The sequence below is a fragment of the Pyrus communis genome, chromosome 9 (genome assembly GCF_041283825.1).
Source record: "Pyrus communis isolate YQ-2024b chromosome 9, ASM4128382v1, whole genome shotgun sequence".
Lineage (NCBI taxonomy): Eukaryota > Viridiplantae > Streptophyta > Magnoliopsida > Rosales > Rosaceae > Pyrus > Pyrus communis.
In genome coordinates, this window is record NC_142573.1 from 20,137,436 (window position 1) to 20,165,163 (window position 27,728).

General features: G+C 37.5%; 1 protein-coding gene across 1 annotated transcript; it reads left to right on the plus strand.

Annotated features, from left to right (window-relative positions):
* The first annotated feature begins 23,456 nt into the window (after positions 1-23,456).
* On the plus strand, positions 23,457-26,752 carry LOC148694378 (uncharacterized). Its single transcript, XM_088700692.1, has 2 exons — positions 23,457-24,515; positions 26,744-26,752. The coding sequence occupies exons 1-2, from the start codon at positions 23,457-23,459 to the stop codon at positions 26,750-26,752; spliced, it is 1,068 nt and encodes a 355-aa protein (XP_088556818.1).
* The last annotated feature ends 976 nt before the right edge of the window (positions 26,753-27,728 follow it).

Here is a 27,728-nt window from a genome sequence, read left to right on the forward strand (position 1 = left end):
AATGATTCTTGCTTGTATCTCTTCTATGCATTCATGTTGAGGACTTGTGGGGAATGTTTTGAATTGTCGCATGCATCATCCAATTCAATAACGTTAGGAAGATTTGAAGGTTAATTAGTGCATCACGGTTAACTTGGGGTGTTGAGAATTCATGGTTTATTGAAATGCAATTGGAAATCATTTTATTATGCAAGTGTAACATGTATGGAGATGAACCCCTTGGCTAGCATCCATTCATTCCATTTCATCAATTTCATTTTTACATTCTGTTTTGTTTAGAATCTGTGCATTTATTTCAATTCGTTCAAAACCTAAATCCCCCTTTACTTTAATGTCAAATTAGTTAGAAATCAATTTAGTTTGTGTTTTTAAGAGTCTTGAGTCAATTTATTACCCAATTTCGTCCAAAGTAACCAAAGTGCTCAAATCTGCCCAGAAAGTGATTTTAAGGCAGTTTTGAGTGTTTTGGGTGCTGTTTGAGTCTTTTGGTTTGTTTTAGTGTTTTAAGTGTTTAGTTTTACATTCTTTGAGTCTAGTATAGTGTTTTATATTGTGTTTTTACGTTCTTGAGTCAAGTTATTACTTAATTTCGTCCAAATTTGTGTTTGTGCTCAAATCTGCCCAGAAAGTGGTTTTTAGGCAGATTTGAGTGTGTTTGTGTTGTTTTGAGTCTTTTGAGTCAATTTCACATTGATTAGCATCCCTAGTTAATCCCCGGTCTAGAACGATCCCTATTTGCTCATTTACTACAATTGTCATCCATAGGGTTAATTTGTGTGTTTAACTATTTTCGCATCAATGGGCTAGGCCCTTTGTTTTATGTCCAAAGTGAAAATAAGGCCTTCAAATTCGTCCAAACTTTGGCTCCATGGATAAGCTATCCAATCCATGCCCAAAAATGCTCCAAATAGCCTCAAAATGCACTTTCTTGCTCCCTAAGCCCTTAGAACCTGAAAACACACAAAAGAAGCATAAAGAACTAAAATAACTAAAGAAACATAACGTAAATGTACGAGAACAAGCCATTTAAGTCGCATGAATATGCTCCTATCAAATACCCCCACACTTATCTTTTGCTAGTCCTCGAGCAAAACAAAACAACAAAAGAACACGAAACTAGACAAAACGAACAAAACACCACCTACACCTTCCAACAATCGTCTCACGGATTTCCAATGCACATAACAAGTTAAAAATCATTATTCCCACAGATTTTAGCCATCTCTACACTTAAGTACATTTTTAATCATAGTCACCACATACTAGTTCACAATTAAGCATTTAAAACACATTTCGAATGTAGTAACATGCCTTAGAGAATTTGCTCAAATCCTTACAAGATATACTCTCGTTTTTCACACAGATTTTCTGACTACACACCCTACACTAGGTATATGTGAGAAGATTGATGTAAACATAAAAATGAACACTCACATATATGTATTTCAAAGGAAGCAATTTCTGGAGTTAATAAGCATGTTTAGGTATGATCTCATGAATGGAATGCTACTACTTAGATGCAAGAACCAGTGACACCATATGCTCATATCAATTCCAAACTCCACATTATTAAACACATAACGATCAAGATAGAAGTCAAAGGGGTGTAACGGGGCTAAAAAAAGTGTTTGGCTAACAAAGAAGGGATATGGAAAACAAAGGTTCTTAAAGAAATAGCGAGCAAAGAATTTGAATTAACTTAGAATTCACTTTTGAATGAAAACTCAACTTTTGAACAAAAAGGGAGAACAAGCTCTTTTTTCTTTCTTTCTTTCTTTTCTTTTCTGTTTTTCTTTTTCATATGTTTTTCACAATTTTTTTTTTCTTTTCTTTTGACTCTCAAAACATACATAAACGCTTAAGAACAAAACATTCTCCCCCACACTCATTTTCTTTCATAATGTACTCAAAAGGAATTCATTTAAGTCATGCTCACTATTATTTAAGAACAAGGGTGTGGACTGTCCTACACTAGGCTAGGTAAGGGGTGATGTGGTTAGCAAAGAAAATAGGCTAAATGAGGCTCAACGGGGTTAAAACTAATATATACGAAATATGGGAAGTAAGGCTATTTGGCTATGGTGGCAACTACACAACTTCATCTTGATATATGTTATGCAATTCAATGTCATGCTTTGAATGAAACGGATATACGTTCTAGCATTTAGTTCTATCATGATACAATTGCATTCTAAGTAGCAACCAAGCAAGGAATAATGAGATCATGCAACAACTTTAGAAAACAAAGAATCACAGAATATAACTCTCCAAAGAAGGTAATGGCTCGAGTCTCACAGGGATGTAGCGTTATTATGAGTTCCTTCCTTCAAGCATGTTACAAAAACGAATTTTTTCTTTTATGATTGCATGTGAAGTCATACATTATAACCATAACCAAGCATATACCAAGAGTAAATCAAACTTTCATCCATGTTTATAACTCTCTTAACAGTCATGCAATTACAAACCAAATCCTTGTCATTTTGTTGGAAGGTACCCTAAGACACAAACACACAAAAACGACTCAAAACACTCTTTTTAGGCTTTTCAAAACATGTTTTTCAAATTTTTATGTGATTTTCGGAGTTATAAAACAAAACACACTAAAAACACTCTAAAACAACTTAAAAACACCTTAAAACAGCAACGAACAACATTTGAAGTAATGGGTGATAAAATCCAACGAATTTGCATTAAATATACTTAGTTACCCCCCCACACTTAAATCAAACATTGTCCTCAATGTTTTAAGCATAGATTCACACAAAACATAAGTAAACACACAAAAAAAAACATTTAAACATACTAAACATGGCAGAAATCAAATAACAAAGAGAAGAGGGCCTAAACGTTCATAGAATTCAAGTTTGAGTTGTTGGAATGTTTAGGTGTTTCTTTGATTTCAATGTTTAATTTCAATTCTCTTTGTTTTGTAATCATGAGGAACTAAACCCCCTTTAGCTAGGGGGTGATTCGAAATATATGTTTATGCTTGCATTTTGATTTGATTACTTCTAATTGCGTTTCATAAGTTGTGGATTCAATTTGTTTAACTGTTTGATTGATAACTTATTTATGTATGTTTATTGAGAGTGCACGCTTAATTTTCATGCATGAATATGACGCTAGAATATAAGTGAGTTTCACCTAATAGTTACGAACTTATATTCACAAGTAGTGGAGGTTGCTTATAAACAATCGCGTTAAACGAATTCTTGGCATAAGTTTCATGCGTATTCCATAGTAACGAATGCCCCGTCAACACTTATAATTTTCATAGAGCGTAATGATTCTTGCTTGTATCTCTATTATGCAATCATGTAGGGGGCTTGTGGGGAATGTTTTGGGTTGTCGTATGCAATCATCCAATTCAATAACGTTAGGAAGATTTGAAGGTTAATTAGTGCATCACGGTTAACTTGGGGTGTTGAGAATTCATGGTTTATTGAAATGCAATTGGAAATCTTTTTATTATGCAAGTGTAACATGTGTGGAGATGAACCCCTTGGCTAGCATCAATTCATTCCATTTCATCAATTTCATATTTACATTCTGCCTTAATTACAATCTGTCCATTTAATTTAATTTCGTCAAAACCTTAAGCCCCCTTTACTTTAGTGTCCAATTTAGTTAGAAAATGTCTCAGTTTGGGTTTATAAGTGTCTTGATTCAATTTGTAACACAAATTCGTCCAAATTCACCAAAGAGCTCAAAACTGCCCAGAAAGTGATTTTAAGGCAGTTTTGAGTGTTTTGGGTGATGTTTGAGTCTTTTGGTTTGTCTTAGTGTTTTAAAGTTTAGTTTTGCATTCTTTGAGTCTAGTATAGTGTTTTATATCGTGTTTTTACGTTTTTGAGTCAAATCCAAGTGATTAACAATCCCTCCTAATCCCCGGTCCAGAATGATCCCTACTTACATACTTACTACAATTTGACAAAAAGAGGGTTTAATTTGTGCGCGTATAATTCTCGCATCATTGAAAAGTAACACTTTCTGCCCTATTGAGAATGTCTTGCTCCGAATCATCCTGTCATGGTAAGCCTTTGTTTTCTCTTTGTAAATGCGCGCGTTCTCATAAGCCTCATTCCTTATCTCCTCAAGCTCATTCAATTGAAGCTTCCTATGAATTCCAGCAGCATCTATGTCCATATTGAATGTCTTTACGGCCCAATGTGCTTTATGCTCCAATTCAACGGGAAGATGGCATGGTTTCCCGTAAATGAGCCGAAATGGAGACATCCCAATTGGTGTTTTGTAGGCGGTACGATATGCCCACAATGCGTCATTCAAACGTAAGCTCCAATCCTTCCGAGTTGGCCCAACGGTCTTCTCTAAAATCTGCTTGATTTCTCGATTAGAAACCTCGGCTTACCCACTTGTTTGAGGATGATAAGGTGTTGCCACCTTATGTGTGACATTGTACTTCTTGAGCAACGCCTCTATGGTCCGATTACAAAAGTGAGAACCTCCATCACTTATAAGAACCCTTGGCATTCCAAATCTTGCAAATATGTTAGTTTTTACAATTTCTGCAACCACTTTGGAATCATTAGTCCGGGTGGCTTTTGCTTCCACCCATTTCGAAACATAATCAACCGCAAGTAAAATATAAACACAACCATAAGATGAAGGAAAAGGACCCATAAAATCAATGCCCCAAACATCAAAGATTTCGACAGAAAAGATGGGATGTTGCGGCATTTGGTCTTTGGCACCTATATTGCCCGTTCTTTGGCAACGATCACAAGTCACACAAAAAATTCTAGCATCCTTAAATATAGTAGGCCAATAAAATCCACATTCTAAGACTTTATGTGTTGTTCTTTGAGTGCCAAAATGACCCCCACATGCATAAGTGTGACAGAAAGTTAAAATTGAATTAAACTCTGTTTCATGCACACACCTACGTAAAATCTGATCAGGGCAATATTTCCACAAATATGGGTCATCCCACACATAAAAACGTGCATCCTTTTTAAGTTTATCACTTTGGTGCTTGTTTAGGGTGCTTGGAACTTGTTTAGACACTAAATAGTTCACTAAATCGACATACCATGGTGCACTTACCTCGATGGACAGCAACTGCTCGTCTGGGAATGTCTCTGGGATAGGCACGGCATCCTCCTCATGCACCATATGGCTTAAGTGGTCAGCCACCACGTTTTCACTTCCTTTCTTATCCCAGATTTCGATATCGAACTCTTGAAGTAAGAGCATCCAACGAATAAGCCGTGGTTTGGCCTCCTTCTTCGTAAGTAAGTACTTCAACGCTGCATGATCAGAATAGATTATAACTTTAGTACCAAGTAAATAAGAACGAAGCTTATCTAAAGCAAAAACAACAGCTAGAAGTTCTTTTTCCGTTGTGGAGTAGTTCAATTAAGCATCATTTAGGGTCCGAGATGCATAGTATATGACATGCAGCTGCTTGTTCTTCTGTTGGCTTAAAACAGCTCCTACTGCATAATCTGAGGCATCACACATAAGCTCAAAAGGAAGGCTCCAATCTGGTGGAACTATGATAGGGGCCGAAGTAAGCATCTCCTTTAGGTGTTTGAAGGCCTTCGCACATTCCTCGTCGAACTTGAATGGTACCTCCTTTTGGAGAAGTCGACATAGGGGCTGGGAAATCTTAGAAAAGTCTTTGATGAATTGCCTATAAAATCCTGCATGTCCAAGAAAAGAACGAACCTTTCTAATCGAAGTAGGAGAGGGTAAGTAGCGTACAAGATTTATTTTTGATTTATCCACTTCAATACCCTTGGCCGAAATAATATGTCCTAGAACTATTCCTTGTTTTACCATAAAATGACATTTTTCCCAATTTAAAACAAGGTTAGTTTCAATGCATCGTTTCAAGATTAATGTGAGATTATCTAAACAATCATCAAACAAATCACCAAACACGCTAAAATCATCCATGAAAATTTCAATAATCTTTTCTACAAAATCTGAAAAGATACTTATCATGCATCTCTGAAAGGTGGCTGGTGCATTACCTAAACCAAATGGCATTCGACGATATGCAAAAGTGCTAAATGGACAAGTAAAAGTAGTCTTTTCTTAATCATTTGGAGATATAACAATTTGATTATATCTCGAATGCATCTCTGAAAGGTGGCTGGTGCATTACCTAAACCAAATGGCATTCGACGATATGCAAAAGTGCTAAATGGACAAGTAAAAGTAGTCTTTTCTTAATCATTTGGAGATATAACAATTTGATTATATCTCGAATAACCATCAAGAAAACAATAGAAAGAATGACCGGCTAACCTTTCAAGCATTTGATCAATGAATGGCAAAGGGAAGTGATCTTTCCTTGTGGTGGCGTTAAGCTTCCTATAGTCATCAATGCACACTCTCCAACCTGTTTGGATACGGGTTGGCACAAGCTCATTCTCGGCATTCTTCACCACAGTCACTCCGGATTTCTTTGGCACAACTTGAACTGGTGAAACCCAACGGCTATCCAAGATAGGATAAATCACCCCACAATCAAGAAGCTTGATAATCTCCTTTTTCACAACTTCCATCATTGGAGGGTTGAGTCGGCGTTGAGCCTCTCTAGTTGGTTTAGCCCCCTCCTCTAGAAGTATGCGATGTATGCAAGTTGTAGGACTAATACCCTTGATGTCGGCCAAGGTCCATCCTATGGCCGTTTTGTGCTCTTTCAACACCTGAATCAATTTCTCCTCCTCCATTGCCGTGAGGGATGAGGAAACTATGATGGGCAACATCTCATTTTCTCCCAAATAGACATACTTCAAATGATTCGGCAATGGTTTAAGCTCAAGAATGGGTGCTTGAATCACTGAAGGTAACAAATTGTTAGTAGAAATAGGAATTGGAATTGGGTTTGGAGGCTTACCAAAGTGTTGTGGCAACGACTCAAGGGCAGCAACCATCTCGGCCTGATATGAGAATTATACGCACACAAATTAAACCCTCTTTTTATCAATTGTAGTGAAGAATGTAAGTAGGGATCGTTCTGGACCGGGGATTAGGAGGGATTGTTAATCACTTGGATTTGACTAAAAAACGTAAAAACACAATATAAAACACCAAACTAGACCCAAAGAATGCAAAACTAAAGTTTAAAACACTAAGACAAACCAAAAGACTCAAAACAGCAAGAAAACACTCAAAACTGCCTTAAAACTACTTTCTGAGCAGTTTTGAGCACTAAAGAAGAATTTGGACGAAAATAGTTATAACTTGACTCAAGATACTTTAAAAACACAAACTAAATTGATTTCTAACTAATTTGATACTCTAAGTAAAGGGGGATTTTGATTTTGACGAATTTGAAAACAAAACTTAAAACTTTGTAAAACGAACAGATTTTAAAACGAATTTGGATTTAATGAATGGAATGAAGGCTAGCTAAGGGGTTCATCTCCACACATGCCATACTTGCACACAAAACGATTTCTAATTGCTTTTCAATAAACCATGAATTCTCAACGCCCCAGATTAACCGTGAATTGCACTAATTAACCCTCAGATTTTCCTAACGTTATTGAATTGGATGATTGCATACAACAACCCAAAGCATTCCCCACAAGTTCCCTACATGAATTGCATAATAGAGATACAAGCAAGAATCATTAAGTTCTTTGAAAACCATAAGCATTGACGAAGCACTCGTTACTATGAATTGCATGAAACTTATGCCAAGAATTTACTTAACGCAATTGAGATCATCAACTTTTACTACTTGTGAATATAATTCCATAACGATTAGGTGAAATTTCCTTATATCCTAGCATCCAATTTATGCATGATAATTAAGCGTGCACTCTCAACCAACACACACAAATCAATGTAATTCACATAGATAAGTAAATTGAATTCACAACTTATGAAACGCAATTAGAAGTAATCAAATCATATCGCAAGCATAAACATGTATTTCGAATCCCCCCCTAGCCAAGGGGGGGAGTTTAGTTCCTCATACGCACAAAACAAAGAGAATTGAAATTAAACATTGAAATCAAAGGAAAAGAAACACCTAGAAATTCCAGCGACGCGAACTCGAATTGCATGAACTTCCGAGCTTCCTTCTCCTCCTCCTTGGTGCGGCAAAGGTCTAGGGACAGGTTTAGGGCCTTAGGTGTATGGATGCATGGTCATGGAGGGATGTAGTAGTGTTTAGGGGAAGGGGATGGTGCGGCAAAGCTTAAAACTAAGGAGAAAGGTGTTTGGTGGCTGCGGCAAGGGTGTGGAGAGGGTTGGACGAATTTCTGGAATGAATGAATGTGTATGAGAGGTGGTCTTCTGATCTAGGGGTTAATATGAGTATATATAGGCGCTTAAAACCCTAGGGTAATCAGATATGGACTTGAATAACCCAAATCCACAAGGAAATAGGCTTAGAAATCAGAAATAAAAAGGGATAATGCTTCCTAGGTGCGGCAGGTAAGGAGATGAGGTGATAAGGCTTCTAGAATGCCTTGCAAGGCAAGGGAAAGCAGCATTCTAGAAGGGATAGGTGCGGCACTAAAGGATAGGGCAGATTAGGGCTTCTAGAAACCCTCTAATGCAAGGAAAACTCACGGCAAGGATGGATAAGGTTTCTAGAACAAGGATAAGGTATCCTAAATGGATAAAGTTCCCTAAATGGATAAGGACTCCTCTTTGCACTTGGAAACTTTGCCTATTAGGATTAGGAAACCTTGTCTTCGTCATTCCTTCTTCATCTTGGACTCCTTTTCCTTCTTGGACTTGGAAAACTTCTTTGTTGCTTCACTTGAGACCATTTGGATTTTGACTTTCCTTCATCAAGTAGGAAACCTTATTTGAGTAGGAATCTTCATTCTTCTAGGAATCCATCTTCAACTAGGAATCCCTCGTTGATTAGGAATCCTTCTTCAATTAAGAATCCTTTGTTGACTAGGATTTCATCTTTTAATTAGGCGCTTTCCTACTTCGACTAGGAAACCTTGTTCAAGTAGGAAACATCATCTTCAAATCTTCAATTTCGTCCATCATCTTGGCTCCAAGCATATGATGTCCATTCCAAGCTCTAATTTGCTTCAAAAGGCTCCAAAATGCATCCTTTTGCATACTTTGCCCTTAAAACCTGAAAACACATAGAACTAGCTTAAAAGACTACTTTACTAAGGAAAAACACTATAAATGCACAAAAACAAGCTAAACTAAGGTGCGTAAATATGCTCCTATCAGCGTGCACTCTCAACCAACACACACAATTCAGTTTAATTCAAATAGATAAGTAAATTGAATTCACAACTTATGAAACGCAATTAGAGGTAATCAAATCATATAGCAAGCATGATCATGGTTTCGAATCCCCCCTAGCCAAGGGGGGGTTTAGTTCCTCATACGTACAAGACAAAGAGAAGTAAATTTAACCATTGACATCAAAGGAGAGGAAACACCTAAAAATTCAAGCAACTCGAACTTGAATTACATGAACATCCAAGCCCTCTTCTCCTCCTCTTTGTTGCGGCACAAGGTCTAAGGACAGGTTTTGGGTGGTATTTGTATGGAGGAATGGATGTGTGATGGTAGGGTAGTGTTTAGGAGGGATGGGGAGTGTGGCAAGGTGGGAAAATATGGAGAATGGTGAAGGATGGCTGCGGCAAAGGGTTGGGAATGTATTTTTGGCGAATTTCTGAATGTGGAGGAGTGAATGATGATAATTGGGTTGGCAAGGGGGTCTATTTATAGTGCAAAATCCCTCTCAATCAGCAAGGAAAAGGACTAAGTATTTGAAGATGACAAGGAAATCAAAACCCATCAGGAATAGGCCGTCTAGAAGGTAGGAAACCCTAAAGGAAAAGGAATAGAGGCGCCAGATTTTTAGGGTTCTAGAAACAAAGTGTTTTGTGGCAGAAATTGGCACTTCTAGAAAGATTTGGGGCGCCACCTTTGTAGGAGATAAGATAAGGTTTCTAGAATCATGATTTAAGTGCCAGATTTGTAGGGAAAAAGAGATAAGGGTGCGGCACCTTCTTAGGGATAATGTTAGGGCTTCTAGAAAGCCTAAAAACTAAGGGGAGTTGGATAAAACCCACGACAAAGATAGGATAGGGCATCTAAGGCTTCTAGAAACCCTCCAAGATAAGGTAAAGTGCATGGCATCCCTATAGGATTAGGATAAGGTGTCCTAAAGTGTTTAGGACTCCTCTTTGTGGTTGAAAACCTTGTGCATTAGGATTAGGAAAGCTAATCCTTCTTCATCTTGGAATTCTTCTCCTTCTTGGACTTGGAAAACTTCTTTGTTGCTGCAACTTGAGGCCATTGGGATTTAACTTTCCTACTTCAAGTAGGAAACCTTGTTTAATGATAGGAGCATATTTAGGCGACTTACTTAGCTTGTTTTCATGCATTTATGTTAGTAATTCATAGTTGTTTTAGTCTTTTAAAGTATTTTCGTGTGTTTTTAGGTTCTAATGGCAAAGGGAGCAATAAAGTGCATTTTGAGGCTATTTGGAGCATTTTTGGGCATGGATTGGATAGCTTAATCATGGAGCAAAGAGGATGGACGAAATTGAAGACTAGAAGAGATAGGAAAGGCTACAAATCTGGTGGAAGAAGTTCTATTCCAATGAAGATAAGGAAGAAGCAAGAAACAAGGAACCTTATCCCACCTTATCCAAACCTTATCTTATCCTATCCTAGAAACCTTATCCTATCCTATCTCTAACATTATCCTTTTCTCTCCTATCCAAATCAGGTTAGACTTATTCCTAGCTAATAATAGGGAATTAACTACACATTTAAACACATAATTCGTTTCTAGAAGCCTTATCCACTAAATTGCCGCAAGAACTCCATTCCTTGTAGGTTTAGGAATTGCAATCCTTTTCCTACACAAATATCATGTTTCCTTGGCCCTTTAGGTGTAGGAATCTGCCCTAAACCTTCCCTTCTAGAAACCTTATCTCAGCCCTATACATGTGCCGCACCAAAAACCTTCTAGAATCCCTAAATCCTAGCCGAATTCCCTATTTCCAATCCCCTTTGGTTTCTGCCTTAAGATACCCTTTTTTCAATAGGATTAGGCAATCCTTTTCCTACACTAAGTGTGCCAAACTAGCCTATATAAACAGCCTTGCCGTGCCATTTAATCACCACCACCCCTTCACACAACATTCATACATCCCTTCAGAAATCATCCTTTGCCGTGACCTTGCATTCACCCATCCATCATTCCCCTACTTCCATACATCCATCCCAACCTCCATACACCACCATAACCCCTTGCCGCACCACCATACATACCTAAACCCATCCAAAACCCAGAAAATCATCCACAAACTCACCATAGACCCTTGTGCCGTGACCTAGCAAGGAGGAGGAGAAGGAACACCAAGCCTTGGGCGTTTGTACATTCAAGTTGGAGTGTTGGACGTGTCTAGGTGTAATCTATCTTTTATTTTCAATGTTTAAATCTATATTGCTTTGTTTTGTCATGAACATGAGAGGCTAAACTCGTTTTAGCCTAGGGATGCTTTGAAACCATGATTACATTTATAATATGATTTGATTAAGTCCAGTTGTGATTTCATAAGTTATGAACGCAATTTACTTAACCGTTTGATGGATAACTTATTCTTGTATGTTTATTAGGGAGGCCTACTTAATTTGCATGCTTGAATTTGGGGCTAGAATATAAGGGTGTTTCACATAATCGTTACAAACTTATGTTCACAAGTAGTTAAGGTTGTTTTCACAATCATGTTAAGTAAATTCCTAGCATGCGTATCATGATGTCATAGTTACAAGTGCTTTGTCAATACTTATGATTTCCATTGAACGTAATGATCTTTAACCGTATCTCTATTATGATGTCATGTAGGGGACGTTTTGAGGAATGCTTTGGGTTGTCGTATGATGTCATCCAATCCACTAACTTAAGGGAAATCTGAGGGTTAATTAGTGATGTCACGGTTAATCTGGGGTATTGAGGTTCATGGTTTATCGGAAAAGCAACTGGAAATCAATTTATGTTAGAAAGTATCATGTGTGGAGAAGTATCCCTTGGCTATCCCATCATCCATTAGTTTTTCTAAAATTCGTCAAAAATCTGTTTTAAAGTTTTAAGTTACTTGTTTTCTTTTAAATTCGTCCAAAATCAAAACCCCCTTTCTTATTTGTTCCAAATCTGTCCAAAAGAGTCTTTTTGAGTCTTTAGAGTCAAAACCAAGTGTATTTTCGTCCAAATTAAGTCCTAGAGTCTAAATTGAGTCTTTTTGGTTGTTTTAAGTTGTTTTGAGTCATATAAGTTAGTAAGAGTCTTGTGAGTTTATTTAAAAGTGTTTTAAAGCCTATTTTCACTTCTTTGAGTCAATTTTCATTAGGTTAGCAATCCCTCCTAATCCCCGGCCTAGAACGATCCCTACTTATATCTATACTACAATTGTCAAAAAGAGGGTTTAATTTGTGTGCTTATATAATTCGCATCATTTAAGTAGGAATCATCATCTTCAAGTCTTCAATTTCGTCCATCCTCTTGGCTCCAAGCATATGATATCCATTCCAAGCTCTAATTTGCTCCAAAATGCATCCTTTTGCATACTTTGCCCTTAAATCCTGAAAATACATAAAACTAGCTTAAAAGACTACTTTACTAAGGAAAAACACTATAAATGCACAAGAACAAGCTAAACTAAGGTGCATAGATATGCCCCTATCAAATTCCCCCACACTTAGCTTTTGCTAGTCCTCGAGCAAAACAAAACGAAAACAAACAAACAAAACGATACTAAACAAGTAAAACACAACCTAAACCTTCCAACAATCGTCTCAGGGATTTCCAATGCACATGACATGTTAAATATCATTATTCCCACAGATTCCCACTTGAGAACACTTTTTCACATCTTTTCAACTCCTTTTTCATTCTTTTCACAAATTTTCTTTTTTTCTTCTTATTTTCCACGAAATTTTTTTTTTCTTTTTTTTTTTTTTTTTTCTTTTCTTTGCCGTGCCTCATTCAAGACTTTGGCACACCCATATATCAAGAATCCTTCCCCCACACTTGTTTTCTGCAATGCAATGATCAAAAGGAATTCATCTTGAGTTATGCTTTTACTATGCTTCAAGAACAAAGGTACGGGTGGTCCTACTTGATAGGAGCATATTTATGCTACTTAGTTATGTTGTTTCCTTGCATTTAGTTACTTAATTACTATCTATTTTAGTCTTTTAAACTATTTTCGTATGTTTTTAGGTCCTAATGGCAAAAGGAGCAAGAAAGTGCATTTTTAGGCTATTTGGAGCAGTTTTGGGCATGGATTGGATAGCTTAACAATGGAGCAAAGAGGATGGACGAAATTGAAGTCAAGAAGGGCTAGGAAAGGCTACAAATCTGGAGAAAGAAGTCCAAATGCAAAGAAGATAAGGAAATAGCAAGAAATAAGGTTTTATTGTCAAAGTATGCAAAAAGAAGCAATTTGGAGCATTCTAGAGCATTTTTGGGCCAAGATTGGATAGTGCAAGCATGGAGGCATGAGGATGGACGAATTTGAAAGGCTAGAAATCAGCCATATAAGCATTCCTTCTAGAAGACTTTATCTATTCACACATGGTGCCTAATTTCTGCCTAACTTCTGCCTAATTTCTGCCTAACTTCTGCCTAATTTCTGCCTAATTTCTGGTACAAAACCTTTTGGTTTCAACTAAGTTCTAAACCTTTCCTAGCCCTATAAATAAGGCTTTGCAGCAAGGCACTGAGGGGGATCACTCATTCACCCAATTTTCGTCCATTCATCCAGCCACACCATTCTACACATCCTAAAATCCCATAAACACAATTCCAGCCACTTTTACCACCCTCTACCACAAATTCACACCACACCATCCACCACACCTCAAGAGCCTAAATTCACACAAATCCCCATTGTTGGCAGCAAGGAAGGAAGGAGGAGCCACCTGGAGTGTTTCTAGGTGTATTCTATCTTTGTTTTCAATGTTTAATTTATATTCTCTTTGTTTTGTTGTAAACATGAGGAGCTAATTTTGTTTTGGCTAGGGGAGACTTTGAAACCATGATTATATTTGCAATATGAATTGATTAATTCCAGTTGTGATTTCATAAATTGTGAATGCAATTTACTTAACCGTTTGATGGATAACTTATTCTTGTTTGTTGATTAAGGGTGCACACTTAGTTTGCATGCATGAATTTGGGGCTAGAATATAAGAGAGTTTCACATAATCGTTACAAACTTATATTCACAAGTAGTTAAGGTTGTTTTCACAATCATGTTAAGTAAATTCCTAGCATGAGTATCATGATGTCGTAGTTACAAGTGCTTTGTCAATACTTATGATTTTCATAGAACGTAATGATCTTTGATTGTATCTCTATTATGATGTCATGTAGGGGACTTTTGAAGAATGCTTTGGGTTGTCGTATGATGTCATCCAATCCAATAACTTAAGGAAAATCTGAGGGTTAATTAGTGATGTCACGGTTAATCTGGGGTGTTGAGGTTCATGGTTTATCGGAAAAGCAACTGGAAATCAATTTGTATGCAAGTGTGTCATGTGTGGAGAAGAATCCTCTAGCTATCTAATCATCCATCGTTTTTCCTAAATTCGTCCAAATCCTATTCAAGTCTTTTAGTTACTTGTTTTTATCTTAAATTCGTCAAAAACCCAATCCCCTTTATTTAGTTGTGTCAAATCTGTCCTAATTAGTGTTTTTGAGTGTTTTGAGTCAAAACCAAACCTATTTTCGTCCAAGTTGAGTCTTAGAGTCTAGTTTGAGTCTTTTGAGTTTGTTTTGAGTCATATAAGTTTAGTTAAGAGTCTTTGAGTTTATTTAAGTGTTTTAAGCATATTTTTGCATCTTTGAGTCAGTTTTCATTACATTAGCAATCCCTCCTAATCCCCGGCCTAGAACGATCCCTACTTATATCTATACTACAATTGTCAAAAAGAGGGTTTTAATTTGTGTGCTATTATATATCACATCACTACTCTAGGCTAGGTGAGGATAATTGTGGGTTAACAAATGAAATAGGGAAATATGGCAATTTGGCTATGGTGGTCACTACACAACTTCATCTTGAATATGTGTTATGCAAATCAATAACATGCTCTGAATGAATTGGGCATGAGTTCTAGTGTTTGGAACTAAATGATGAAACGCCTTCTAAGTAGCAACCAAGCAAAGAAAAATGAGATCATGCAACGGCTTTTAGAAAACAACAATGCACAGATTATTAACTCTCCAAATAAACGTTTAGGCTCAAGTCTCACAAGGTTGTAGCGTTAGTTTGAGTTCCTTCCTTCAAGCATGTTACAAAAACTGATTTTTTTCTTTTATGATTGCATGTGAATTCATAAATTATAACCACAACCAAGCATGAACCAAAGAGTAAATCAAACTTTCATCCATGTTTACAACTGATAGGGGCATATCTATGCACCTTAGTTTAGCTTGTTCTTGTGCATTTATAGTGTTTTTCCTTAGTAAAGTAGTCTTTTAAGCTAGTTTTATGTATTTTCAGGATTTAAGGGCAAAGTATGCAAAAGGATGCATTTTGGAGCAAATTAGAGCTTGGAATGCATATCATATGCTTGGAGCCAAGAGGATGGACGAAATTGAAGACTTGAAGATGATGATTCCTACTTAAACAAGGTTTCCTACTTGAAGTAGGAAAGTTAAATCCCAATGGCCTTAAGTTGCAGCAACAAAGAAGTTTTCCAAGTCCAAGAAGGAGAAGAATTCCAAGATGAAGAAGGATTAGCTTTCCTAATCCTAATGCACAAGGTTTTCAGCCACAAAGAGGAGTCCTAAACACTTTAGGATACCTTATCCTAATCCTATAGGGATGCCATGCACTTTAACTTATCTTGGAGGGTTTCTAAAAGCCTTAGATGCCCTATCCTATCTTTGCCGTGGGTTTTATCCAACTCCCCTTAGTTTTTAGGCTTTATAGAAGCCCTAACATTATCCCTAAGAAGGTGCCGCACCCTTATCCCTTTTTCCCTACAAATTTGGCACTTAAATCATGATTCTAGAAACCTTATCTTATCTCCTACAAAGGTGGCGCCCCAAATCCTTCTAGAAGTGCCAATTTCTGCCACAAAACACTTTGTTTCTAGAACCCTAAAAATCTGGCGCCTCTATTCCTTTTCCTTTGCATTCGACCATTGGATTCTTGCAGCTCATCTAGCTTCCTCTTCATGCCCATCGAATAGTTATTTGCAAGCACATGCAAACTTCTATTCTCGTACTTCAGCTGCTTGATCTCTTGCTTGAGACTTTCCACCTCCGCCATCAAGGATTCCACTTGGCGGGAGCGAGCAAGTAGGCGTTGGCCCATGTTGGACACAGAGCCTGCACATTGAACACTGAGAGCGAGGGACTCTTGAACGGCCAACTCGTCGGACCGTCCTGAAAGCAACCTACTATCTTTAGGAGTGAGGAGGTTCCTCGCTACTATCGTAGCTGTTGTTGCATCCGTCATCATGGAGTCTTCACCTGTAAGAGGACCGTTAAAAGATAAAAAAGAAGGGCGCCATACATTACCTTGACGGGGCGCAACCGGATCGCTGCTGAGACTCAAATCTAAGCTAAGGTTCGATGGGTTAGTCATTTTTCAAAGGTGTTCAAAGAGAAGGGGTGGATGGAGTTAAATTTCAAAGGGCCGGAGTCGATTTTCAAGAATGGGCAATCTTCTGAGTATGCATGTTAGCGATGATCGATACCTCTATAAAAAGCCAAGGCGACACGACCACCGATTCAAAAGATATCTGACAAAGTCGAAAACACGTGGAGGCCATCATCGCAACTACACACTTTTGCCGACAAGCGCAAAGTTCGGCGACACTTTCTCTGCTTTTCAGAAAACGCGTGGTAACAGAGACGCACCCGTGACTACTACTTGCCATGCAGAAATCGAAGGGGCGTTTGCTCAGAAATCGAAGGGGCATTTGTTCAGAAATCGAAGAGCCGTTTGCTTTAAAAAAAATTGAAGAGACGTTTGTCGACAAGGGTAAAAGAACAGTACCACTACTTGCTATTGAGAAATCCCTATATATGTCGACCTTCATCTTTTGTGGCAAGGCAGACCTGAAGAAAATGTCCAACTCTTCCTCACCTCTGAGGGCGCACTCCCAGCGAAGCCTCTTGAAATACTCAATTTTTTCTCCCCCAAAGAAGATACCAGATACCTGGAGTACAGATGAGGCAGAAGGAAACGGTAGATCGAAGCATGTGGAGACAGCCACAACAAATACATGTGCTGATTCATTCGCCGTTTCTTCAAAAGCAAAGGTATCTCATATCATCAAGGTCAAAAGCAAGAGTATCTCATATCATGCTCTTTCCCTGTCCTTTCCTTTGTCCTTGTTATTACTCGCATGGCAAAGTGAAGGAGAGCAATCAGAGGCACTTGGAGTCAGCCTTCTGATCTGCAACCGACTACCTGGAATCTATTCCTGGTTGCTTACCTAGTATTGCTCTCGAGTAGTCATCTTCAACGGTTGATACACTGCCAGAGAAGGGACAGCTAAGACGGGTGACAAAGAAACATCAATCTTTCCAATTCGTATTCATTACGAATTGGAAAGATTGAACAAAGAAACAGGGGGAGACCAAAAGAACCCTGCTGCCCAGTTCAAGAGTAGCACAAAGGAAAATCAACGAGTGGAGGAGACCAAAAGAATCCTCCAGCCCAGTTCAAGAGTAAGCCTGTGGAATCACCAAGATCAAAGCCTCAATGCAATTACCAAGGAGAAGATGGAATTTACACTCCATAACCAGATTTGCGTCCCTAAACTCTTCTCTTTGTTAGTTACATTCTGCCATGTTTAGTATGTTTAGTTGCTTTTTGTGTGTTTACTTATGTTTTATGTGAATCTATGCTTAAAACATTGAGGACAATGTTTGATTTAAGTGTGGGGGGGGTAACTAATGTTGTTAATGCAAATTCGTGGGATTTTATCACCCATTACTTCAAATGTTGTTCCTTGCTGTTTTAAGGTGTTTTTAAGTTGTTTTAGTATGTTTTGTTTTTATAACTCCGAAAATCACATAAAAATTTGAAAAATATGTTTTGAAAAGCCTAAAAAGAGTGTTTTGAGTCGTTTTTGTGTGTTTGTGTCTTAGGGTACCTTCCAACACAATGATAAGGATTTGGTTTGTAATTGCATGACTGTTAAAAAGAGTTATAAACATAGAGAAAAGTTTGATTTACTCTTGGTATATGCTTGGTTATGGTTATAATGTATGACTTCACCTGCAATCATAAAAGAAAAATTCGTTTTTGTAACATGCTTGAAGGAAGGAACTCAAACAAACGCTACAACCCTGTGAGACTCGAGCCATTACCTTCTTTGGAGAGTTATATTCTGTGATTCTTTGTTTTCTAAAGTTGTTGCATGATTTTTTTCCTTGCTTGGTTGCTACTTAGAATGCAATTATATCATGATAGAACTAAATGCTAGAACTTATATCCGTTTCATTCAAAGCATGATATTGATTGCATAACATACAATAAGATGAAGTTGTTAGTCAAGCCAAAGCCAAAAAGCCTATCCCTTTTCACATGTATTGTAGGATTACCCCTTTTGAGCCTTTTCAAGCTTATTTTCTTTGTTAACCACATTATCCTCACCTAGCCTAGATTAGGACTTTCAATACCCTTGTTCTTAAAGGATAGTGAAGCATGACTTAGAATGAACTCCTTTTGATCAATATATTGCAGAAAATAAGTGTGGGGGAAGATAATAGGGCACGGCCAAAGAATGAAATAAAGAAAAAAAAAATTGTTGAAAAGAAAGAAAAAGAGTTGAAAAATAAGTGAGAATGATCTCACAAGCATTGGTTATTGAAGGAAGGGTCCAAAAGAGTGAATTTGACCCTAGTTGTTGCATGAATCTTCCCTTGTGTTTAAAAGTTGATTTCTGCCATTAAAAGTGAATTTAAGTGTCAATTTCATTACTTCGCTTCCTATTACTTTAAGAACCTTTGTTTTACTTTACCTTTCTTTGTTAAACCATTACCCTTAGCCCCGTTACAACCCTCAACTTCTATCTTGATGTTATGTGTTCAATTTGTGGAGTTTGAATTTGGTATGAGCATATGGAATCACTGGTTCTCATTCTAAGTAGTAGCATTCCATTCATGAGATCATATTCATGTCATTATCGTAAATCCAGAAAATGCTTTCTTTGTTATAACATATGTGAGATACTAGTCTTTCATGTTTACATCAATCTCTCACATATAACTAGTGTAGGGTGTGTAGTCAGAAAATCTGTGTGAAAATAGAGTGCATTCTAGTAAGGAATTGAGGAAATTCTTTAAGGCATGTTACTACATTCGAAATGTGTTTTAAATGCTTAATTGTGAACTAGTATGTGGTGACTATGATTAAGAATGTACTTAAGTGTAAAGATGGCTAAAATCTGTGGGAATAATGATTTTTAACTTGTCATGTGCATTGGAAATCCGTGAGACGATTGTTGGAAGGTGTAGGTTGTGTTTTGTTCGTTTTGTCTAGTTTCGTGTTCTTTTGTTGTTTTGTTTTGCTCGAGGACTAGCAAAAGATAAGTGTGGGGGTATTTGATAGGAGCATATTCATGCGACTTAAATGGCTTGTTCTCGTGCATTTACGTTATGTTTCTTTAGTTATTTTAGTACTTTAAGCTATTTTCGTGTGTTTGTAGGTCCAAAGGGCTAAAGGAGCAAAAAGATGCATTTTGGAGACTTTTGGAGCACTTTTGGGCTAAGGATGGATAGCTTATGCTTGGAGCCAAAGTATTGGACGAAATTGAAGACCTAATTGAAGACCAAAGTGTTGGAACCTTGTTCCCTTTAGTTTTAGGACATTTAAACCTTTCCTATATCCTTAAGCCATGCCGTGTGTCCCCTTATGTTTTTTTCCAACCTAATCCACATGCTTTCCCATTACTTATCATCACCACTTATCACTTATCATAATCACATATCATACACTTATCATCACACCACTTATCACTTATCATAATCACATATCATACACTTATCATTATCACTTATCACTTATCACTTAACATACACCCATCACCTAACACAAAACCTTGCAGCCACATGCATTCCCCTTTTGCACATGCTTTCCCATTTCATTGTTCATTCACCTTAATCATTCCCTCACATGTTTTCCATAAACCATCAACACATGCACCCTAGATTCTAATCAGCCACTCCACATGCATTTCCAACCTAATTCACATGCATTCCATCCTTTAAAACATTGCACATGCACTCATAATCATTCACACCTTGCAGCCACATGCACTCCCTTTAATTAGTTCAACCTAGCTGTCATTCCACATGCACATTCACTCCCATTTCAGATTGCATTCCCATTCACACTTCAAAATCTGTCCATGCCGTGAGTTCCCATCAGATTTCTAGCATATTCACATGCATTCCATCCTTTAAAACATTGCACATGCACTCATCATCATTCCACACCTCCATGGCAGCCACCAACCAACCTAGCTGTCATGTTTCCCCTTTAATCATTCAAACATGCAGCCACATTCCCTCCTAGCTGTCATGTTCCCTCTATTTCACCTATAAATAAGCATCCATTGCAGCCACAATGAATACACTCTTCCATATTCAGAAAACCATTCCATTCACCACAGAAAATCATCCATTTCACTCCACCATTCCATCCATTCATACACAAAACCTATCATTCTACATCATCCATAATCCCCAAAACTCACCTTAGACCTTGTGCAGCAACAAAGAGGAAGAGAAGAGGACCTAAACGTTCATACAATTCAAGTTTGAGTTGTTGGAATGTTTAGGTGTTTCTTTGATTTCAATGTTTAATTTCAATACTCTTTGTTTTGTATGAATGAGGAATGGAAGAGAAGAGGGCCTAAACGTTCATACAATTCAAGTTTGAGTTGTTGGAATGTTTAGGTGTTTCTTTGATTCTCTTTGTTTAGGTGTTTCTTCGAAATATATGTTTATGCTTGCATTTTGAATTGATTACATTTGGTTGGAATTTCATAAGTTGTGGATTCAATTTGTTTAACCGTTTGATTGATAACTTATTTATGTATGTTTATTGAGAATGCGCGCTTAATTTTCATGCATGAATATGACGCTAGAATATAAGTGAGTTTCACCTAATCGTTATGAACTTATATTCACAAGTAGTGGAGGTTGCTTATAAACAATCGCGTTAAATGAATTCTTGGCACTAGTTTCATGCTCATCATAGTAACGAATGCCTCGTCAACACTTATAGTTTTCATGATGCTTAATGATCTTTGATTGTATCTTTATTGTGCTTTTCACGTAAAGGACTTTTGGAGAATGTTGTGAATTGCGTTGCGCAAACCCATCCAATTCATTAACTTAAGGAAAACTTGACGGTTAATTTAAGCGGACCTAATTGACCCGGGGCGTTGAGTTTCATAATTTATCGAAAGACCAACTGAAAATCGTTTTATATGCAAGTATAACATGTATGGAGATGAACCCCTTAGCTATTCCATCATCCATGAGTTCTTTCTTCTTTTGTTTTTGTTTTCATTAATTTCTTTTTAGTTAGAGGAAAGTTTGAAGCCATGGACATATGTTGGTTATGATTTGATTTACTCCAGTTATGAATTCATGAACTTTAGATGTGGTTTACTTTTTTGTTTTGATTAAGAACTTGTTATGTATGTGGGTTGAGGGTCGACACTTAATTTGCATGCCTAAACTTGATGCTAGGATATAAGGGAATTTCACCTAATCGTTATGAACTTATATTCTTGAGTAGTAAAAATCGCTAGTCACGATTGTGTTTAGTAAACCCTAGGCTGGATTAACATGCGTATTCCATAGTTATGAATGCCTAGTCGATGTTTATGATTTCCGTTGAACTTAATGATCTTTGTTGAATGTCTCTATCATGCGTATTCCATGGTTAGGGACTTTGATTAGGAATAATTTGGTTGTAATGCGTATTCCATTCAATCCAATGAATCTAGGGAAATCTGAAAGTTAATTTAAGCGGACCTAATTAACTTGGAGCATTGTCATTCATCGTTTGTTGAAGTCATAACTGGGAATCAAATTATATGTATATGTTCATGTGTGGATAAGGAACCCTCTAACTATTTTCTCATCATTCAATTTCATCAATTTCGTTTTTACAATCTGTTTTAATTAGAATCTGTGCATTTAGTTTAAATTCGTCAAAACCAATCCCCCATTTATTTTAAAGTGTTAGATTAGTTAGAAATACATTTAGTTTGTGTTTTTAAGAGTCTTGAGTCAAGTTACAACTTAATTTCGTCCAAATTTGTGTTTATGCTCAAATCTGCCCAGAAAGTGGTTTTTAGGCAGATTTGAGTGTGTTTGTGTTGTTTTGAGTCTTTTGGTTTGTTTTAGTGTTTTAAAGTTTGGTTTTGCATTCTTTGAGTCTAGTATAGTGTTTTATATTGTGTTTTTACGTTTTTGAGTCAAATCCAAGTGATTAACAATCCCTCCTAATCCCCGGTCCAGAACGATCCCTACTTATATTTATACTACAATTGACAAAAAGAGGGTTTAATTTGTGTGCGTATAAATCGCGCATCATCGAGGTTCATAACTCATTGAATTGATAACTGGAAATTGACTTACGTTGCATATATTTCATGTGTGGAGAAGAACCCCTTAGCTATTCCATCATCCATTGATTCATCACAATTTGTTTTACAATCTGTTTTCTTTATAATCTGTCCATTTAATTTAATTTCGTCCAAACACAATCCCCCCATATTTTGTTAAGTCTTAGTCATTATAATCTGTCATATTTTGGTTTTTAAGTATTTGGAGTCACAAACACCTTTAAATTCGTCCAAATCTGCCTAGTTTACTTTCTTGTTTTGTTTGTTTGATTTTCGTCCAAAACCAAATCCCCAATTGTCTTAGAGTGTCTAATTGGTTCAATTATGTTTTAGATTGTGTTTTTAAGAGTTTTGAGTCAAGTTAGAACCAATTTTCGTCCAAGTTTGTGTTTAGGCTCAAAACTGCCCAGTTTGTGTTTTTAGGCAGTTTTGAGTGTTTTTAGCTCATTTTGAGTCTTGTGAACTTGTTTTGAGTTTTCTTTAAGTGAGTTAAGTGTTTTAAAGGTTAGTTTTATTTATTTGAGTCAGTTTAAAGTGTTTAGCACCCCTAGTTAATCCCCGGTTAGAACGATCCCTACTTACATCATTACTACAATTGTCACAAATAGGGTTTAATTTGTGTGTCACATTCGTAACGCATCAAATTTTGGCGCTGTTGCCGGGGATTAGCAAAGTTGCTAATCCCTTGTCTTGAGTCTTTTTTTTAAATTGTTTAGTTTCTGTTTTATTTTAATTTTTGCACCGTGTGTGTGTGTGTGTTTTGTTTTTGTGCCGTGTATAGGCACTTTATTTTCTTACTTGTGCCGAGTCTATTAAGTTGGTTACTTATCTTGTTTGCTCTTGTGTGCAGGTACTAGTTTATGACCCGTAGCTCACAACCTGTTCGTGAGCATATCTTCGACTTTGACGGCGATTTCGAGAGGACTTTGAGAAGAAAAAGGAAAGTGCAAGAGTCTAATCCTTCTAGTCCCGAACCTGAATTAGAAGAGCAAGAAGTTGAGGTTGAAGAGGAGCCCACGACAAGCTTTGAAGAGGAAGTACCAACCATGGCAGCGGACAATCGAACCATCAAGGAGCTTTCTGCCTCGGGTTTGGACAATGCAGCCCCTCTTTGCATCCAATACCCTAGGGCAGCCCCTGAGAAGACCGATGAATTTGAGTTGAAGTCCAGTTTGCTACACCATATACCCAAGTTCCATGGGTTATCAATGGAGGACCCCAATAAGCATTCAAAGGAGTTCGAAGTGGTATGCTCAAGTATGACACCGGTGAACGTGGACAGCAACATATTGAAGATGAAGGCTTTTCCTTTTTCTTTGTTGGAGAAGGCCAAGGATTGGTTGTATGAGTTAGCTCCCGGAACTGTCACATCATGGGAGAGTATGAAGCGAGCCTTCTTAGAGAAGTTCTTTCCGACATCACGAGTCATTCTTCTTCACAAGAAAATTAGTGGAATTCAGCAAAGCCAAGGTGAATATTTTCCAACTTATTATGAACGTTTTAAAACCCTTGTTGCTTCATGTCCACAGCACCAAATGAAGGAGGAGCTTCTTCTTCAATATTTCTACGAAGGTCTCTTACCAATTGAACGTCAAATGTTGGATGCATCCGCGGGAGGAGCTCTAGTGGACAAGACACCTATGGATGCCAAAACTCTCATTGCTAATCGAGCACTCAACGCACAACAATATGAAGGTGTTGGGCAGAGAGACACCCCACGGCCACATCATGTAAATGAGGTAAGTTCTATTTCTGAGTTACAATCCCAAATGGCTAACCTTACGTCTATGCTATCGCAGGTTGTTGAAGGCCCCAAAACGCAAGGAACTACAATCTGTGGTGTATGCTCCATTCACGGACACCAATCTGATCAATGCCCTCAATTAATTGAGAATGAAGGGTGGGAATCTGCCAATGCCGTGGGTTATGGGAGTCAAAACCAACCAAGGGGTGATCCTTTCTCTAATACATACAATCAAGGATGGCGTGACCACCCAAATTTTAGGTGGAGAGATAATTCCCCCACACTTAGCTTTTGCTAGTCCTCGAGCAAAACAAAATGAAACAAAGTAACTAAACGAAGTAAAACGAGTAAAACACAACCTAACCTTCCAACAATCGTCTCAGGGATTTCCAATGCACATGACATGTTAAAAATCATTATTCCCACAGATTTTAGCCATCTTTACACTCGAGCACATGCTTAATCATAGCCACTACTTACTAGTTCACAAATAACCACTTAAAACGATGTTTTGAATGTAGTAACATGCCTTAGAGAATTTCCTCAATTCCTTACAAGATATGCACTCTATTTTCACGCAGATTTTCTAACTACACACCCTACACTTAGTTATATGTGAGAAGATTGATGTAAATATAAAAACGAATGCTCACATATATGTATGACAAAGGAAGCACTTTTCCGGAGTTAATAACATGTTTAGATATGATCTCATGAATGGAACGCTACTACTTAGATGCGAGAACCAGTGACACCATATACTCAAACCAAATTCAAACTCCACAAATTGAAACACACAACACTCAAGATTAAAGTCAAGGGTTGTAACGAGGCTTGGGGAGTTGGCTAACAATGAAAGGATAGGGAAAACAAACGTTCTTTAAAGCAATAGTAAGCAACATAATGAAATTGAACTTAGAATTCCCCTTAGAATGCCGAAATCAACTTTTAAACTTAAAGGGAAGGTTCAAGCAATCAATTAGGGCCGAATTCAATGTTTTGGACCCTTCCTTCAACAAACAACACTTGAGAACACTCTTTCACATCTTTTCACTCATTTTTCATTCTTTTCACAACTTTTCTTTTTTTTCTTCTTATTTTCCACGAAATTTTTTTTTTCTTTTCTTTTCTTTTCTTTTCTTTTCTTTGTCGTGCCTCATTCAAGACTTTGGCACACCCATATATCAAGAATCCTTCCCCCACACTTGTTTTCTGCAATGCAATGATCAAAAGGAATTCATCTTGAGTTATGCTTTTACTATGCTTCAAGAACAAAGGTATGGGTGGTCCTACTCTAGGCTAGGTGAGGATAATTGTGGGTTAACAAAGAAAGTAGGCTACACAAGGCTCAACGGGGTTAAATCCTACAAAACAAATGAAATAGGGGAATATGGCAATTTGGCTATGGTGGTCACTACACAACTTCATCTTGAATATGTGTTATGCAAATCAATAACATGCTTTGAATGAATTGGGCATGAGTTCTAGTGTTTGGAACTAAATGATGAAACGCCTTCTAAGTAGTAGCCAAGCAAAGAATAATCAGATCATGCAACGACTTGAGAAAACAAGAATGCACAGATTTTAACTCTCCAAATGAACGTTTAGGCTCAAGTCTCACAAGGTTGTAGCGTTACAAAAAAAACTGATTTTTTTTCTTTTTTTTTTTATTACATGTGAAGTCATAAGTTATAACCACAACCAAGCATAAACAAAGAGTAAATCAAACTTTCATCCATGTTAATCATTCTCTTTAACAGTCATGCAATTACAAACCGAATCCTCATCATTGTGTTGGAAGGTACCCTAAGACACAAACAAACACACAAAAACAACTTAAAAACAACTCTTTTTGGGTTTTCAAAACAATTTTTTTCAATTTTTTCTGGGATTTTCGGATTTTTAGAACAACAAATACTAAAACACACCAAAACAGCCTAAAAACACCTAAAAACAGCAAGAAACAACATTTGAAATTATGGGTGACATAACCCTACGAATTTGCATCAAAACACTTTGGTTACCCCCCCACACTTAAATCAAACATTGTCCTCAATGTTTCAAGCATAGACTCACACAAATAACAAACAAACAAAACAAAACAACATCTAACAACCTAACATGGCAGAAACAAAATCAACAACAAAGAGAAGAGTTTAGGAACGCAAATCTGGAATTGGAGTGCTTTCTCGGTCTTCCTTTGTTGAATGCATGGGTTGCCTCCCAAGTAGCGCTTGCTTTAACGTCGTACAGCCGGACGAACATTCTTCTTATCCTCTCTTGGAGCCCACGGCATGGAGTGGGATGTCCTCCACAACTTGCCCTTCAACACTTTCGTAATATGGTTCTATGAATGGGAGGGGATAGTGATCCTCCCTAATGGTGGTATTTTGGTTCCTATAGTTCATGTAGACGCTCCCACCACCTTGAAATCGATTTGGAACCTGCACCAAAGAAGGTAACAACCTATTAATTGAAATGGGTATTGAAATTGGGATTGAAGACTTACAAACATATTGTGGTGAAGGCTCAAAATCGGCAGCCCTATCAACAATGTCACCATGGCTACTTTCAGCCATATTGGGTGGTTGTAGGGCAATCACTCCAAGTTCTTCTCCAATGGTGGTTCTTGATACATCCTTCGTGATAAGTGTGGATCCTTTCGGCCCTATGTCTTTATGCACATCTATGACAAAACAAGAATGACTATCGTTAGGATTCTTAATAGAGTCATAAACATTGAATTTAATTATATCACCACCAAACTCCATTGTTAGTGCTCCCTTGGCCACATCAATCTTTGTTTGGGCTGTTTTCATGAACGGACGGCCTAGCAATATTGGCAATGATGGAGCATGGCTCGAATCCTCCATTTCTAAGACATAAAAATCTGCAGGAAAGATGAGATGATTGACCTGCACTAAAACATCCTCAAGGACTCCCTTGGGATAAACATTAGATCTATCGGCCAATTGTATAATAACACCATCGTTTTTCAATGCTCCTAGATTCATAGATGCATAAATTGAATATGGCATGACGTTTATGGATGCACCTAAGTCTAACATGGTAGATTCAAACCTAGAATTACCAATAACACACGGAATTGTGAAACTACCCGGATCTTTGCATTTAGGGGGCAGTTTGCGTTGCAAGATGGCTGAGACGTTTTCACCTACTTTGACCACCTCCTTGGTCGAAATCCTCCTCCTATTGGTGCAAAGTTCCTTCAAGAACTTGGCGTACCTCGGGACTTGCTTGATTGCATCCAAAAGGGGGATATTGACTTGAACTTTCCGAAACGTCTCCAAAATGTCCTTTTCCGCTTCTTCTTTCTTTGTTTGCTTAAACCTACTAGGAAAAGGAACATTCGCAGGAAAATCATTAG

What these genes read in the sequence shown, in the direction of transcription:
- LOC148694378 (XM_088700692.1), top strand. Translation starts at nt 23,457, where the DNA reads ATGACCCGTAGCTCACAACCTGTTCGTGAGCATATCTTCGACTTTGAC.